This window comes from Epinephelus moara, chromosome 6 (assembly GCF_006386435.1).
Source record: "Epinephelus moara isolate mb chromosome 6, YSFRI_EMoa_1.0, whole genome shotgun sequence".
Lineage (NCBI taxonomy): Eukaryota > Metazoa > Chordata > Actinopteri > Perciformes > Serranidae > Epinephelus > Epinephelus moara.
Genome location: NC_065511.1, coordinates 18608540 through 18626668, shown reverse-complemented (window position 1 = coordinate 18626668; position 18129 = coordinate 18608540). Strand labels below are relative to the sequence as shown.

At 40.7% G+C, this 18129-nt stretch overlaps 1 protein-coding gene across 1 annotated transcript in view; it reads right to left on the bottom strand.

The window, feature by feature from the left end:
• The window catches only part of cdkal1 (CDK5 regulatory subunit associated protein 1-like 1), a 295150-nt gene that overhangs the window by 74809 nt on the left and 202212 nt on the right, over positions 1-18129 (bottom strand). The window contains exon 11 of the mRNA XM_050045680.1: positions 9866-10046. Within this exon, the coding sequence (XP_049901637.1) occupies positions 9866-10046 (181 nt within the window). The remainder of the gene's footprint in view (positions 1-9865; positions 10047-18129) is intronic.

The following is an 18129-nucleotide window of genomic DNA, read 5'->3' as shown; positions in this document are numbered from 1 at the left end:
ACATGCAGGTTAATTGGTGACTCTTAATTGGCCATAGGTGTGAATGTGAGCGTGAATGGTTGTCTGTCCCTATGTGTGAGCCCTGCGATAGTCTGGCGACCTGTCCAGGGTGTACCCCGCCTCTTGCCCAGTGTTAGGTGGGATAGGCTCCAGCCCCACCCCGACCCTTAACAGGATAGCGGTTACGGAAAATGGATGAATAAATGAATATTGAAAAATGCGAAGAAAAGTTTCAAATGGCTCTTATAGCTTGATGTATGCAATCATGTCTAATGTAATCTGAGTGTTTTCTTACTTTTAGACTGGTCGACTAAATCCAAGGTGAAACTCTTGTTTACACATCACAAAAATGAGTCATTTGGAGAGTGGAAAACAGAAAAAGTGTCAAGAAAAATAAACGCAGCAAAGACAAGGGAAGAGAGGTGAAATAAAGGTATTAGGGTAGAAGTGTTTGAAGGCGGACGATTGTACTCCTTGCCCTCGGCCAATGACCTCTTTGACTTTTTCTGTGGTTTTCTGTCTCCAGTGAGGTCCTTCCTTTCATCACTGCACCTCTCATCACTCCTTGCCCTGCTCTTCATTTCTTCCATCTGTGTATCCCATCACTTCTTTTCCTCTCCACTTCTACCCATCCCTTACTCATTCTCTGTTCACCCTGGGCTCTCGTGATCCATACAATCCTGTAATCATTGGCCCTGTCTGTCGACCACACTCTCTTTTTCTTGTTTTCACCCGATTCCCTCTCACTCTCTCTGCCAAAAGGCTCTCCAGAATCTCACAATCCTCTTTGCTCTCGTTTTCTTTGCCTTTCCATGACACCTCGGGGCTCTACCTCTCCCTCGCTCCCTGTGTTTTTCTCCAGTGAGGAAAAACTCATACTAATCATTCTGTCTCCACTCTCTCACCCATCCTCCCCCTTATAAGTCTGTCCCTCCACATTCTCTCTCTGCCTGAAGCACCTTAGGTGAGAGCAATTCTCTCATCATTGCTCCTCAACAACATTCTCTCTCCTCCTTCCATCCCCTCATCACTCTCACCATCACTCTGTATTTGGTGATGCTCAACTGTGTGTGCGTGCGTGTGTGTGTGTGTGTAACTCTGAGACAGAAGTAACCGCAGGTAAGGATTTCTCAACCCCCAATGAGCTCCCAGCAGAATTTATCCAGTTCAGTTGCACACACACACACGTGCACACATGGCTATGAAAACACACACACCACAGACACACGTACCAGCATGAGCTCCCACGTTGGCTCACACAGACACATGCTGTACAAAAAGGACAAAGGTGTGAAAACATGCCGAACACAAGGTGATTCCAACACCAGCATGGAAACAGAAGGAAGGAGTCAACTGGAGGAGAAAAGCAAACGGAGACAGGTAGAGCAAAACAGATGAAAGGACACACACAAAATGGTGGAAGAAAGAGATCCACTTTTTATCTCCTACCATAACAAGAATGAAGGGAGATCCAAGCGTTTTGTGGTTTTCTTAATTGATAATGCTACCTATACAAAGTTAGGAGGTGGACATTTGGGCTGGCTTATGGGAAGCGATTCAAAGGTTCTCATTATCCCACAACAGCTGCTGCTGGGGTGCCCTTGAGCAAAATTGTCACCCCAAGTTGGACCTGTGAAACTAATCAGTAAGTGACTAGCAGAAGCCTTCACTGGGGAGAAGGAGATGTGTATTTTATTGAAGTCTGCACTTCATTTGCCAGGTAGGATTTGTCAACCTGGATTACAGTAATTTCAACTATACAAATATTAAGATGCCCTCAATTTCCATTAGTTCAGCATCAAGAAAATCATAGATTTTGTCTCATTTTAAACATTGTTTCCATAAAAAAAATCCTACTCGATTAAAACACATACAAATTTATATTGCTCCCTCTAATTAAGACCTAAAACCCCAAAAAACAGTGCAGCCAGGGTACGAAATTAGCACCACTGACTAGCCAAACGCTGGTTAAATACGCAAGTGGCTAGTAGATTTATTTCACTCGCTCGTAAAAAACAAGACAAAACAACACAGAAAACAATGGCAACCTATTGGGTGGCTGGTAATTCAGAAAATTCACTAGCCATAGAGCCAGAGAAGTTAATTTCGCACCCTGAATGACGCATTTACACAATTTAAGACCACCCTGTTAAATGTCAGTGGTTCAGGAAGTCATGCCACCTCTCAGGAAATCAGTGTTGCCTTTCCTTTTCCATTGTATCCTTAAATCTAAGAGCTTCATTAGTGTGCTGCACAACAGAGTGTTGGTATACAGGTATGTGTGTGTGGTTCATCAACCAGAGAAGTTAATCTAGCATGCCACTCGGATTGTGTTAGTGACAACCCAGCAATGCAAAGCCATTGTGTGTGTGTTTGTGTGTGTGTGTGTGTGTGTGTGAACCTGTCACCGTGGTGATGATGAACGATGGTTGTTACCATTACGTCCATCTGTTGCTGCCACCAGAGACGGATGCTGCGTCTAACGGGAAGTGACATTACATGGATGTATACACTTGTATTCATACACAGGCTCCAAACACATGCAGGAGCGTTGTAGACAGGAGTGCACACTCTGCTGCCAATAACACACACACAAAAAAAAAAAAAAAAAAAATTGCACGCTTCATAAAAACACTGCTGTTCAACATAAAACTATTTTATGTAAAGTATGTGCACAATGCTGTGAAGCTCTGAGGCGAGATATTTAGTGCATTGACCCTGACTGAGCTATGATTCTTTAAAGTTAATGACACTACCTGAATAGATACAATATAAAGACTAAGGAAATAATTTTCTTCAGCCTTGCAGCTTCTTAAAAATAATGTTTTACATAAAACCACCAGCATAAAAAGAACAAAAAGACTAAAAGGAATCTGAAACTGTCCATGAACTTATGTACGATGAAATGCTAATTGCTCTTGGTTAAATGTTTCAGGGCAAATGCTTAATGTATGACTCTCTGGTATGAGACAGTAGAAATGTGTGTATGTGTGTGAGCTTGCCCTGTGCATGTGTGTTGCTGTGTGTCAACATGAACAAGTACATGTATATCACTGTGGCCTATATGCGAGTGTGTTGTGGGGCAAGGTAACAGTGATCTTGCCTTAGCCTGTACTGTGTGAGCTTCAGGCTCACCAGTATGTGCCAGTTTGTCTTTCCCTAATGACAGACAGATGTTAGTGCTATAGAGCCTACACCCACGGCGTATATGTGTGTGTGTGTGTCTGTGAATGTTAACACTCCTGAAGCATAGCAACGAGAGTGGTCACAATGGCAATGCTTTGTGTGTGTGTGTGTGTGTGTGCGTGCGGCTTTTCTCTCTCGACAGAGGTCACTGGACATAACATGTTCCAGCTCTGTCGACTTGTGTCAGATCTGATACATGTTCTTTTTAACTAGCATGGGTGTAACGATCCATCGGTCTGGATCGATTTATCAATCAAATGATCAACGATCAAATGTCATCGATGCAAAGTGAAAACATAGATCCACATCGTCATCTTTAGGATACACTTGTATTTTGAAAGTCTGTGTCACTGCAAACAGCGGCAGGCAGATGGCAAGCAGCCGAGAGAAAGACGATGAGGATAACTCTGGAAAGAATCAGCATACATGAGGAAAAACACAACATAACGTTACCTGCCTGGTAAGTGCAGTAAAGTTTTAAGTAGACTTTACTGCACTTAAGCGGTTATAATTATTTACATTATTTATTGATGTGCTGTTTTTATCTTTTATATTGATAAATTGATTGATTCTTGTAGATTTCTATTCAAAAAGAAAAAAACCCCCATTAATTTATTCGTTGTTAACACTTCTGCAGCACCAACTAATTCTCCCTTCACTGATTAGCAAGGTTCCTCTTTGATCCAATTTACACATATGTGCTACACTCTTATACTTGCGCCTAAAAGACACCCTTATTTTTTACACAAAGAAGAACATTGTTACTGTCACTTTCCTCCAGCAAGTTAAAACTCTAGAGTAAATAGCACACTGGTGACCTATTCAGGTAAAAGAAAGTGCATTTGAATGTGGCAAGCAAAAACTCTGATCATTAAAACGCAATGTGTTATCCCTTCCATTATTAGTGAACTAGGTCCTCATTAATCAAGTGCAGGCCTACCTGGCCCCAGACAGCAACTTAACCATTAGCTCAACCTTAATACCTGTTAGACTGCCTTTAGTCAAGTGTTATTATCTCCCCTGATACGTGTGTAAGAGAATAAGTGTCTGCATTAGAGACACAGAGGTGAGAAAGTATCCGTGTGTGTGTCTCTCTGTCTAGGCAAGTGTTTGTGTGTGTCCAGGCGTAGATAAATGATAGTGAGGCAAGGAGATGGAGCTACTAGTGGCTGGCCAGCTGTTTTACTTTGACAGCTGCCACACTGGTGCCTTGTGGGTAATGGAGTTCTTAACCAATTACAACCTGGGGAAATTAAAAACACTGTCCCGCTAGAATAGCTAATCTCCTTCTCTATCACTTTTTTTTCCTCCCTTTCGCTCCAGCAGCTGCTCATTCTCAACTCCTCCTTGCATACCAATACACATCCCAACACACACATTACACACTCACAGCCTGCACTCTGCAAGTCCATTTATCAAGGCTAAGTTCTAGTCACCTGGGGATGATTATGGAGATCCAAGCTAATAGCACTCACATCCCTTTTATTCTCAACATGCTCCCTTCTCTCCCTCCATCCCTGTGGTCTCCTATTCGTTCCATCTGCCTCTGCTCTCCCCTCCATCCTGCATTCTCTCATATATCATCTATTACAATAGGTAATAAGTTAGACCTACAGATACCTCGAAACACCTGGACCCCGTCGCAGCTGGACCCTCTCCAGCTCTGTGGGGTTTCTCTTCTTCACTCACTGACTTTACTGAGACAAATCTGTCTTTGTTTTTCTATTTAAATATTTGTTTTTGTAAAGGCTGCAAATCAGACTGCTTCTCGTAACGTTTTTTAAGTATCAGTCAGTATATGACCAAATATTACAGTAGTACTACTAGTGTAGGTTTTTATGACTTTTAGGACAAGTTCGTTGCCGCTACTTCACCAGCCAACTAGGTGCTCAAGTAACAAGGGATGAAATGTGGAAAAACAATTCTGCAATACTGACTGACTCACACGAGTCTGCTCTTTGTCATGTCTACATACTGACAATTACCCTTTCAGCCAAACTCAATTTCTATATTTAAGGTGATTTTCTATAACACATTAATAATGCAACCGAATGTTCAGTCACCTGATCTTAATCTACAAGGAGCCAGTGTTACTTAAATGAGTTAATCATTTGGCTTTGGTACTGACTGGTCTGATAATAATCTTTAATCCAATAAGAAATAATGTTTAAGTGAAACAAAGAAAAGGACTTTTATTCTTTCGTCCCCTCATTTCCAACATGATTTCCAGGACCAGAAAGGCACGTGGGAACCTTCCTTAAACAAACCTCCTTCAATTCTCATTATCTATCTCTCCCCATTACCCTGAACACACACTCGTTCACAATTCAATACTTGTGACAGAGTGTGACTCTCTGTATTCTAGGGAATGGGGTGTATTGACAGTTCAATTAACCAGCTCATCAAACAGAATGTCCACTGCTGTCAAAACACTAGATCCTGTGGACATGCCTAACCACTTCCTACCAAATGCTCATCTCTAGACATGGTCCAGTGGTGCAATAACCTGAATCTGCATTTACTCTCCAAACCCCTTACACTCCATTCACACCAAATCAGGTGTTGCAGCGAAAATGCCACTCCTCCTGTTCATTTGAGTGTGGGTAGTGAGTCCAGACTGGGGCGGACTGCAATCCTATAACCAGCGATCACACCAAAAGATGCTCACGGCCCACTGAAACATGCAATACAACCTCTTTCCATCAATAAAGTGAGTAAAAGTAATTATGTATTAACAGCTTGTGTGTACAATCCTCCAAAGAACAGCCCTGGCTCTGTTCATGTGTGCACCCATGTGTTGTTCGTGGCAGTAAAGACACCATGGTCATAACAATCCAAAGGACATCTCTACATCTTCTGAGCCAACACAAACAGTCCGAGGACAAATAAACGGTTGCTGAGACGGGGCGATATGGCTTTCTTTTCAACCTCCACTCCCCCACAAATGGGCCATTTAAGTGACACTCCCACACCAGCGCACAACCCTGTGGCTAATAGCCACAACGCCTGATTTGGTGTGAATGCAGCCTTAGATCCATCTGTCCTGTGAGGTACAGTAAATTGAGGGACACTAAATCACTGAAAACAGTGTGTTGGTACTACAATCTGAGTCTGAAAATCTGCTTCGCCTCCCATATTAGTGATGCAAATAGTGGAAAAGGCAAACTGTCATGTGTGTCCTAACTTATAAAAAAAGCCTTTTGTTTTCTGATTGAATTAACTCTGTTCTTTCAGCTGATGTTATGTGCTCTTCCTTTTTAATGGGGTCTTTTAACTGTTTTATTTGTATTTTTCTGTGATTCTTGAATCAGCTCACTTGTAAAGCACTTTAACTTGCTGATGTGTAAGACTGTGCTACATATATATAAACTTGCCTCACCTAAGAGATAAATACGGGCACTTGCTTTTAAAGGGCAAAGTATGCTACATCTATAAGGTTAATGTAAACCACAGACAAATACCCCCATCTTCACCACAGCCAAATGGTAAAATTGACATCCTCAACCACATCAGCTGTTTATCAGCATTTATTAGGCAAGCACTCACAGTGGCTAGACAGATCTCTAAGGGGGGATGGTTCCCTTTCAGATGCCACAATGTGTCCCTGTAGCGGTTCCTCTCTGTCTCACTTTGTTCCCTCCATCCATCTCCCTTTCAGCTTCTCTTCCTATCCTCCCTTCTTCCTTCCTTGCATTTTCCCTCTCTTTCTCTCTCAGGCCTCCTTCTATCTGCTTCCTACTCCATCTAGCTCTCCATCCATCCCTCCTGTGGCTTTTCAACACAGTTGTGTTCCAGACAAACCATCTGGTGCACTTTATTAATGACTGACCCTACATGGCCTAGACGTCGCCTAGCTGCCACCGCTCGCTGTGTGTGTGTATCTGTCTGTAGGTCTGTGTGTGTGTGTATGTGTGTAAGAACAGGTGCACGCTGACTGATGATGCGATGTTGTGGGCAGCTTTAACCACCGAAGCAGGTGTCCTGGTTACAGGGACCCTAACATATTACTCTGACACTCTCTTTCACCTTTTAATGCTCTCAGTCAAGCACAAATATAGTCACGATTAACTTGAATTTAAACATTTAGACGACCAGTGAAAATGGATATTGTGATGTGTGATCTTATTTTAGGCAATTTAGAAAAACTACACAGAATTGTGGAATAAAGCAAGTCACCCCTTTGTCGCTTGTTTTTTTTTTTTTTCCAGACAATTTTTAAAGCTTAATCGACAATTAAGGAGAAACCTCAGAGACATTAAATAAACAAAAAAATGAACTATCGAAACAAAAAGGCTGATTTGGCAAGAAGAGGTTTCCACAGGAACCAGCAATATGCCACACTGACAATCAAAGAAGCCTTGGATAGACGTGTGCTGACATCCAACCGCTGACAATAAAAGTGGGATGAGACAGATGGAGGAGAAAGAAAGGAGAGGGGAAAAACGTATGAAGAAGAAAAGCAGTGATGCGGTTGTCTGGGGATTGATCCCTCTAAGACACACTCAGCTTCTCCTCAGAGAATGAAGGGAGATAGGAGGGACGAGGGAAAAAGAGAATGACTTATGAAGACGCTCCACTTGAAAGAGATGTGTCAACACTTTGATGGTAAAAAGTGAGAGTGTGCAAATGCAAGAAAAGATATAACATGGTATAGGGTAGAGCATAATGTAAGCGGTCAATCTGAAGAAGAAAGGTTAAAGAAAAACATGTCAGGGTCAAGTAGCATGCATGCCCTGGTTAAGATTCAATAATGTGAGAACTGTTGCATTGTGTTGGACACAAACATCTTTAAAAATGTACAAAATGGATCTAAGTAATAATCCAAGAAAGCAACTGTGCATGGGCCTGGGAACTAGTTAGAGTATCCGTGTTCACAAGCAACATTGCTGTTAATTTACATTTTACATTTATATTAAAGATGCCTGTGGCTCAAACAATGATGTAGCTTTGAAACCCATGAGGCAAAAGGTCAAGAAAATGCCGGAGCTGCTGATGGATATGAGCTTCTGTCTTGCTTACTCTGTCTCTCTCTAACACAAACCTTACCTAACAATTATGGCTTCCTAAGCTGCTAATTGTTTCATTTGGCAGCGGATTGAGAGAGAGGAAGAGAGTGTGTATGTGTCAGAAGCTGTGTGGTTATGATGAGCACAATAAGAGGTCCAAATGGAGCGGCAACCATCATGAGACAATGTGTTGCAGTTACTGTGCTCTAGAGCTGCAACAATTAGTCGATTAATCCATTAGATGATCAACAGAAAAGTAATCACCAACTATTTTGATGTTTAATAAATGGTAATTTTTCATGAAAAATAGTAGGAAAAGTTGTTTTCACCTCTCAAATATAGACTTTTTTTTTTTACTGCGTTTGTGTTTATCATCTGTTTTGGACATTTAAATACATCACATTGGACTTTGAGAGACTGGGAAGGGCATTTTTACTATTTATTGACATTTTGTAGACCAAACAATTAATCAATTTATCAAGAAGATAATGCTCAGATCAATCGATAATGAAAATAATCATTTGCTGCAGCTCTACTTTACTACCGTACTTAAGATAATGACTTGAAGAAACCTTTGTCTTGTGTTGAATTCAAGGGAAAAATACCTCTAACACTAATTTTGCTTTAGGACTTATGTTTTGGATTTTTTTGTCCCCACCCTACCCCCCCAACTCACATTAATACAGCCACACAAATGTCTTTCAGGATTAGTAATATTAAAACTTACACAGAACTCATGACAGAACTAGAGCGTGCTTTTACATTTTCAGGTGACAGGAGGCCGGCCTGTGTTTCCTAAATACACACTTATGTAAATCTATGTGTGCACTTACAGTACAGTGTATGCACACATTCACGCAGTAGAAATATCTTTACCTACAATTACTATGTATAACTGCCAATAGCACAGCTTCTGTTATCAAGGTATATGCAGGAATCCTGAAGTCTAATTTTAATTCCCTTTAAGACCTTTTCAAAGGCCCTGTCCATACGTTTTAAGACCTCATCACTACTTAGAGTTGCTCATTGTATATGTATAATATACATAAAACCCCATTAGACAAATATACATATACAAAATTTCATACCATGAAAAGTGGTGTTTAGGGCCATAAGTAATTGATTTATCAACTTTCAATACCCATGAAGACCCGGCAGACAACCTGGTTATAGTTCAAGCTGTCATCTGGTAAACTTACATTTTTAAATATTTTTGCTTTCAAACTGCTATTCCCGACTTAGCAAAAATATTGTAGCTTTTTTCTCCTCTGCACCATAGAGTGTTGCTGTTGTTTTGGAATGGCAATTTAAAAAAAAAAAAAAAAGACATATAAAAGGAGAAGCATTTTTACTGGATGAGAGCCAGAAGTCACTCGCCATGTGTGCATGTATATCCTGTGCGTGGAAAACGTTGAGTTTCCTGCTTTGCTGCATGATGTGAGATCACAAAACCCAATTCAGTCTTGCACTAAAGGTACTTAAGTTATTGTGTGTTCGAGGCCTTGCTCTGAAAAACATACTGTGTTTTGTAAATTGCACATAAAGATTAAGTGAGGTTTGCTGCCTATGTGGCAACATCATAACAGTTACATGAGCTGAAAAATTCAGCCCAACCTGATACATTAGTAGATTAGTAATAGTTAAGGCTTCTGTGACTCATTGTCCACACTCACCACATGTGCAGGTACTTGCTCCATCTTGGCGGCAGGTGTACCCGGTCTGGGGTAGAACTGGTTGATGAAAAGACTGGGGAATTGGTAGTGCTTCACCAAGTCTACTGTCTCTTGGAAGTCTTCATCTGTCTCACCAGGAAAACCGCAGATTATATCTGTGGCAATGGTTACACCTGGGACCCTAGAGGAGAGACAGAGAGAGCCTTTTGTTAAACCACATATCAAAGCTTTTGTCAAACCATTGTTTAAAACAACTGGTGTTGAGATGCACTTAACACTAAACTTCTGTTTAACTTGTTGACCCTTTGACCGTCTCTCCATAGCAGTTAACATTAAAACAAAAATAATGCCATCACAGAGAACAAACATAAAATGAATCTACAGTATTGTTGTACAACTCACCCTACATAACATGTTTTCATTTTAGTTAATAATAATTCAATAAAGGAGCATCAACAGTCTTTATTCCAGACGAATCTCTTAGGGAAAACAAACCATATAAATTACAAACAAACAAAAACACAGACATTGCATTTTAGTCTAACATTCATGAACCTCCAATAACATCTTGATCCATCATCTAAAAACACTCGTTTGTGATTCACAGACATTTTCCCACTGTTGATATATGCCTTTGAAAGACTATGTGATTCAGCAAAGCACAAAAAGAGGCTGAGGTCTTTCCCCATGGATTCATTGAGCCAATTAGCAGTCTCTGCTACCAATCATTAGCTATTGATTATTGACCCACTGGCTTATTGGATTAATCATAGCCAGTAGGGTGTGGGAATAGATGTATCGATTGGTTCTATGTATTCTGTTTGTATTGACAGCAGTCGGAACTCCAAGGCTAACTGTCCGTCAGTAAACCATGTATCTCCAGAGTACATATTTGACATTCCTATTGAAATTTATGCGGTTTTGATGTTGAAATACAGTTTCAATGATAACCCCTGAACCAAAAAGGCATTTGCCATCATCTCTGATGGCTATACTGTCTATAAATTACCATAAAGGGCTAAATTGGCAACATGAGAATTCAACATTATTCTGAACAGCAGAGTTTAATTATTTGTGACAAGCTGGCTATCAAATTACCAATTTTTTGAGGGTGCAGTTATTTGCCAGAGTAGCATTTTTTTCTCCCTATAGTCAGACTGTAAGGGAACGGGATCCATACAGAAATAATTGGAAATCATTCTCAATGCATTCACGCAAAACCATTGATAACAAGCTTTCCTTCAAACATCTAGATGGAGTGGAAAAGGATGGACACTGAAGCAGCTTCATGTTATATGTAATGTGTAATATGGCAGGCAGTCTGCTGCGGGAAGCCATGATGTTATTAGTAACAGAGAACTCAACAGATTTCCTTTGAAAAATCCTTGGATGTAATGGAAGAGGAAGACCAAAGCCACTTACTAAACTATCAATCACCTGTAATTTGGGCTTGCTTCACTCTATTCACTCTTTGATTATTGTTGCCATGCCTTTTCTTTCCTTAACTGTGTATGTTGCCTGCTTACAGATAAGCATCTGGTTGCAGCAGTGCTTGCACAAAACAAGACAGCAATAGAATAAAAAGAAAGAAGAATTTTCTATCACTTGTTGAAAATCCATGAAAACTATAAGCCATTAAGACAAGAAACAAACAAACACGTACATTAGCGACAGTCCAACATAGAGAAAGACAGCTCCACAAAGACATTAGGAAAAGAGTGGGAAAGACATGTTCCCTGCAATCGACAACATGATGTATCTTTAATTACATTTACTTCCTGCATCTGCAGACCCATGATAACCTCTGACCTATTGATGAGCTCCAATTGGCTTATGGTCATTAATATTAACCAATGGCCTGCAGGCACAGGCATCCTTGACCTCTAAGATCTGCCTGACAACTACCCCATGGAAAAGTGAAATGAAATAAATTAAAACAAAAAATCTGAGCATGGAATGTTTAAACGGATGAATAAATGAATAATTTTCTATTTGTGATTAAAATTTAGTTCCTCAATCCCCTCAAGCAGTCATTCTAAACCCTGTGAGTATTTAACACAAAATACATGGTTTTAATCCATCACTTTGTTAGGTAAACAAAGGACTACTTGCAGCCTGTAGGCTCTCAACAATTATTAATCAAGTAAAGCGGATGAAAGCGGAGAGATATACTATATATTTTTGAGCCAATGTTCTCTACTTAGTCGATGTGTAACCACATTATGGTCATCAGTAGGTAACATTTTGTTGTTGTGCGACTATGGGATTAAAAACAAACAACAAACAAAAAAACAATTCCAACAGGGATGGAGGAGGTTTGACTAAACTCACATTATTTATTGCTATTAAATGTTCTTGTCACAAGAGTATAAACTATCTATACTACACTCCCCCAAGCTATTTCATTAATGACAGTAGAGGAAGTAAATAAAATTAGCAATGCGAACAAACATCCACTTTTTTTTTTTTTTCTTTTCTTTCCATTATTGCCTCAAAAGAGAACCGTCTGTAGCATTTCCCCAGGGCTTGCATATCCAATTTGCAATGGCCCTTTGTTGGTAGTCGTGGTGAGGAGGCATACTGCAGGTAGCCAGGGTCCTTTTCCTTTTGCAGCAGCACTAAGAAAATTTACACCATTGGAGGGAAAAAAAGTACTATTCAGGCCAGGGGTGCAAAGTAACACGTGGAGATAGAATACTGAGAGGAAGAGCAGGGAGAGAGACTGGTGTGAATTGGCTTTTGTGGATTTTTCCTAAGGTGGAGGCTGACAGGGGAAGGAAAAAAACATGCGCGCACACACTGTCATTTTGACACCTCTGTCTCTCCCAGATCTAAGGGTGATGGAGGTGTGATGTGTGATACTAATGAACAAGAAGCTCACTGATGCACTCCTTGTTAAAATGAGAGAGGAGAAATCTTGTTATTGTTCACCTTAACAAAACAGAATGTGTAAGAAACAGAGAAGGCAAAGACACAGAGACGGATAAGGAGGAAGTCAAGGAAGACGCCAGATTAGGTGTCAGCTCAACTTGCTTTCAATTAAACTGATGCAGGAAGAGGTCTATTCTTAAAACTTCAAAACTGGGAAAAACAGGTTTGTACAGTATATCTCAACTGGGATGTTTTTCTCTCACAAAATACTGGACAAAATTTTAACAGTGGATGAGATTTATGTTTTTTTCTTGGGTCTGTCCAATGATTGTAAACAGTCACTGGGTCTATCAGGCTGGAGAAATCTTTGTGGTAATGTGACCGAAAATATTTAAGACCCATCGAATCTGAATTTAGGACAATTAAAGACTTTTTAAGGCCCTATATTGAGAAACCTTAATTTAAGACTTTTTTAAGGACCTTTAGACACCCTGAGTTCAAGAGTACGAAAGCAATACAGGACACTGTGTGATAAAAAGATATGCATAGGAAAATGTGGCTGGACATGTTATACCAGGTTAAATCAAATTCTCCAATATTCGTCATGTATTGCCTCTCCAAATGACACCTTTAAATGCATCCTAAATGTCTGTTTATAGAAGCTACATTTAATTAGCTCTTGTTTGACAATGTCTGAGACAATGAATGATCTGTTTTAATGGAAAGTAAACTAACATCCTGTGAATATGTCATGCACACGCCGGCATGATGACAGACAGGACGAAGACGGACCGTTTTTATCAATAGCAAGCAGTCAGTCACCAACCTCGTGACTAATGCTGCACTTCCCGTGGCTACTTCAGGATAAAAAGACAATACGGCCCCTGAAGCACCTAAATTAAAAGAGATAATAGGGGAGGAAAATAGGTTTGTGTTTGTGTGTCGTTGCTGTCATTTCTCCTCCTGCCCCATGGAGGCAAAGAGACCACATCCCTTAAGACAGTAGCCTCCATTAGCCATAATGTGCTCCCAGTCTGAGTTAGCATTTACTCAGGGAGAATGTGTTCATAGGAGACTAAAGTCTTTTAATTAAAACTCAAGATAAGCACACATTCAGTCCCCCATCTGCCTCAATGGGCTGAATTAAGCTTCATAAAATACGCCTTTGTCTTCAGCACAATTATTATCAACTCTTTGTTTGTTGAGGCCCTCATATGTGCATACATGTGCGTATGGGTTTCCATATACATACAGCCATCCTCTTCATCATATATTCAAAATATGTGCTTGTGTATGCGAGCGTGTTTGCACAACAGATGCCTGTGAGCGGCCCCCGTGATAAGATGAAGGCAAGACCACTGGGACAGAAGAACCCTGAAAAAAACCAGCGAGCAGCGAGAAAAAAAAAAAGATGAGCGTGGCATGGAGGTGTAGAGAGGAAGGCGACGGGTGGAGGGGATGGAAGGATGAGAGTGGAAGAAAGACAATCTGGGAAGGTAAATATTTACCTATTCATCTGTCGGAAAGAGACCATGCAACCCATCTGTGCTGCAGTGAGTGCGCTGTGTGTGTGTGTTCTCTGAAATGATAATGTGTGGCACAGTGGGGCCGGTGTAGCGTAGGAGTCGGACAGTGAAGGGAGAGAGAGAGATGTGGCGATGGGGAGAGGGAGAAAAAGATGAAGATGGGAGAGAGATGTGCTGTGGGGAGATTTGTTGTCAAATGTAAAAAAGTTTGGAAAGCTGCTGTCTCGAGGAAACTCAACTCCTGAATAAAATCACATTAACAAGTAATCTGACGGCTTTGGAGCAGCAGCTGGGGTGAGAGTGAAAACAAATTCTACAAGGACTAAAGTTTGAAGATTACAGAACCACAACATATTGTGTGAAAATTATGTTCAAGTCAGACATAATCAATGCTTAGGTGGGGATGCACAGTGGGGTTTTCGGTACGGATGTTAAGTTCTCCTAGGTGCCATCTGTCCCCTCAAAACCAAACATTCACAGTCAACTGCTGACATCATAAAAGGTTCAAACAAGTTTTTGACTGCCATGTCAAGACTGCATTTCTGTCGTAGTGACCCCTATTACATCTTGCATTAGAATGCTTCTTTTATCAAGATTGTATCTAGATATGATTTAATCTGATAACATTCACACCTGGAATTAATGTGTCTCCACTCCAGTGTTCGCAGTAAGAGCAGATTGAGATCTCATCGCTCTGTTGAGGACCAGCTGTAGCCGCTCTCCATCATTTGCTTAGCCACTGCTTCATATATGGCTGGGTTGTGATATGAATCGCTAAGTTTGGCTTGTATATTTTCATCTGCCCGAACTGAAAGTGCACATTTGGTCTTGTCTTGACTTTATCTACAAGTGTCTTGAATATCCATAAGCTTTCTTGCAACTATATTGCTGATACCTTAGCTCACTAACTGGCTTATGGCTGCTACGTCATCAGTTTGGAATAGTCGTGCGCAACTCCATAGTACTCCCCACAAAGTTGTTGTAGGTGGATTGAAAACACAGTCGCATGTACAATTGTGCTCAATGAGGTCACTTTGGCTACATTCAGTGAGCAGGCAAATCAGATTTTCTATCTCAAATCAGATCTTGAAGACAGACTGTCAGCACTGTTATTTGCAAGTGATAAGATTGGACTTGTATATCCAGACCTACATACCTACCCTAACCTATCTGTATGGGTTTCCTTCTGTCGGAACTATGTAGCAATCCTGGTGACATGACTTTCCAAGGCAGAAACATGAGAAATGGAGGTCCAAGTTGCTGTCCAGACATTCCAAAATCAATCTGGATGAGGGCTGGGCAACTGATCAAAAATTATTCAAAACCCACATTCAGAACCTCTATCCGAATTAATCTTGCCCATGCCAGTAACTTGGTTGTGTTTTACATTCTGTTAATACCTTCCCCACTGTGTGTGTTCATGCAGTGTCCCCCTAAAAACACTGCCCCTTCCAGTCCGTAACCTGAAAGCAACATGGAAGAGAACTCAAACACTGAGCTGACTGAGCAACTTGAGCAGCTTGTACCAAAGAGAAATGCCGTGTCCATTGTTTGGACGAATGTTGGCTTTTAGTGAAGACGACACTGAACAGAAAGAAATAAAATGTAAACACTGCAGAGACACCGTCTCAGCGACTACAGGTAATACCACCAATCTGTTTCAGCACTTGGAGCACAATCACATTACCAAATATGAACAGCGCATGGCTTAAAGAAAAAAAGAAACTGCCCAAGTTTGCCCAACAACAAGCTCTCGGAAACACAAGCATTTACAAAGGTTACACAATATTGAAATATTCAATAAATAACCATAAATAGTTCATATGTCTGTGGTTCCTTCAATTATTTTTAAAATCACAAGATATGTACTCTTTCATTAGAAAAACTATCCCAGCTTCAATAGCTGAGCATATTTACAGTACAAAGAATAGTCGTTCAAACAATCGTAATGTTGATTTGAGGTCATATCACCCAGCCCTTATCTGGATATTATCAGGGTATGCCAAAACATTGATTCGGGCTGGCAGTGGTAACAAGGCCAATGTGTCCAAGACCAACTCTCATCATAACACAATCCGTCCTCAATGCATTTTGAGTGCACTTGCACCTGTACTGTCATGTGCTCAAGCACTATTCGACTGCCATCCAGTTACTCAAAAAGTATTTTATTACAAGGTGTAAAGGGTGTCAATGTCACCATGTACCCCTATCAGTTTTTTGTAAAATGAAAACTGGATACCCATACCTGAGAGTTCCTTTTCCAGACCATCCTTTGTTGCATTGTTCAACAAAAAGTGCCTTTTTTAAATTACTGAAACAATTCCCTCTGTAAATTATGCAGCAGCACAAAGTGGTTTCTTCAAAATGCTGCCAATGAGTCAGGGGCGTTCAACTGCTGCTGGGTCACACTTAAAATACTTGTTTGAACAATGAAGCTGGCTTTTTTTAAATCAGAAACCATCTATACAACAGTCTTGTGAAATGAACTCGACCCTGTGCAGCCTGTGAAATATTCTTAAAACGAAAACCCATCAAGCTGAGTCATTTACCTCCTCAAATCCCTCTCCAATACACAACACAAACAACAGCGCCGTTTTAAAGGTCATCCATATCTTCGTGTGCAGCGATTTACTGAGACTAAACGTCTTTTGAAGATGTGATCAAAACCTCAAGAATGTGCACATAGAAACATCTCGTCTTATGCTTAATACGCATCATAACTTGAAATACATTTATTGGAAAATTGTCGGTGAAGTTCAATGAACAGTTGTCATTTGCATTGTGTTATCCAGGTCAGCTGTTTCTCAGTTTGTCATCTTGATCTGTGTTGCTTGTTTTTCTCTTTAGTTTGTTCCAAGGTGTGGTTTTCTGCTCTCACCTACATGTTTCTTCCCTCAGTTTTCTTAATTTTATTGTTGCTGTGCGATTACTGTACTTTTATGTAAACTAACTAACTAAACAAACAAAACATCTCATGCACACTATCGCATATCTAACAGAATGATTTCGTCCTAAAGGGGAGACAGAAGGAACCTAAGAAAGTGGGAAGAACAGGGACACTTGTGAGGAGTGTGAGCAATCACTCAGACACTTAAGCGTTTGATTTAGCTGTGGCAGCTGGAGGTAATGGCACTGTCATGTAGCAGCTCAATTTACAGGGACTGAGAGAGAGAGAGAAAGAGGTCTGCTTGGTTATCACTCACTTTCCTCAACCACTTTCACCATCAAGGATGAAGGAAGGGGCTGTCAGAATCGGTTGAGGTGGTGCCAGGTGACTCGCCAGATAACAGGAGGATTTTGGACAGATTAAAGCTGTACGGCCAAACAATGGTTCTCATGGGTCTAATCAACGACTGTAAAATGACTTTAGATACCCAGAGGCCATGTTGTAAATAACAGTTACGTGGTACAATGTGGAACTAAAGTTAAAATGCATGAGCACTGTTGTTGTAAATGAGTAAATCAGTTGCAGCTTCCAGTGCAGTTGGCATAGATGATACAGCTAAAAAGCACCGTGTAACGCAATGAGTATGAGAGGAAAGTTGGTTGTTGCAGCGCTGGCATTGTGCCCTTAAGTCATTCAAGCATCGAAGGATGCAAAAGAAGCAAAAAAGTGACTGTCGCCTACTTGAAAGTAGAGAGGTGACAGATAAATGATTGGTTAAGAGGCAGAATGAGACAGGTGATGGCTTCAGTTGGCCTGAGAGGAGCTGTCAAACTGTCAGAGAGACTTTCTCAGCCTGCATCTCACGCTCATTCCCTTAAATCCTCGCTTTCTCTCAGTCTGTCGTGTAGGTTCAGAAAATGGAGTGTGGCAGGGTTTTTTTTATTTTACTTATAGTCAGGTGAAATCCCTGCACATGCACA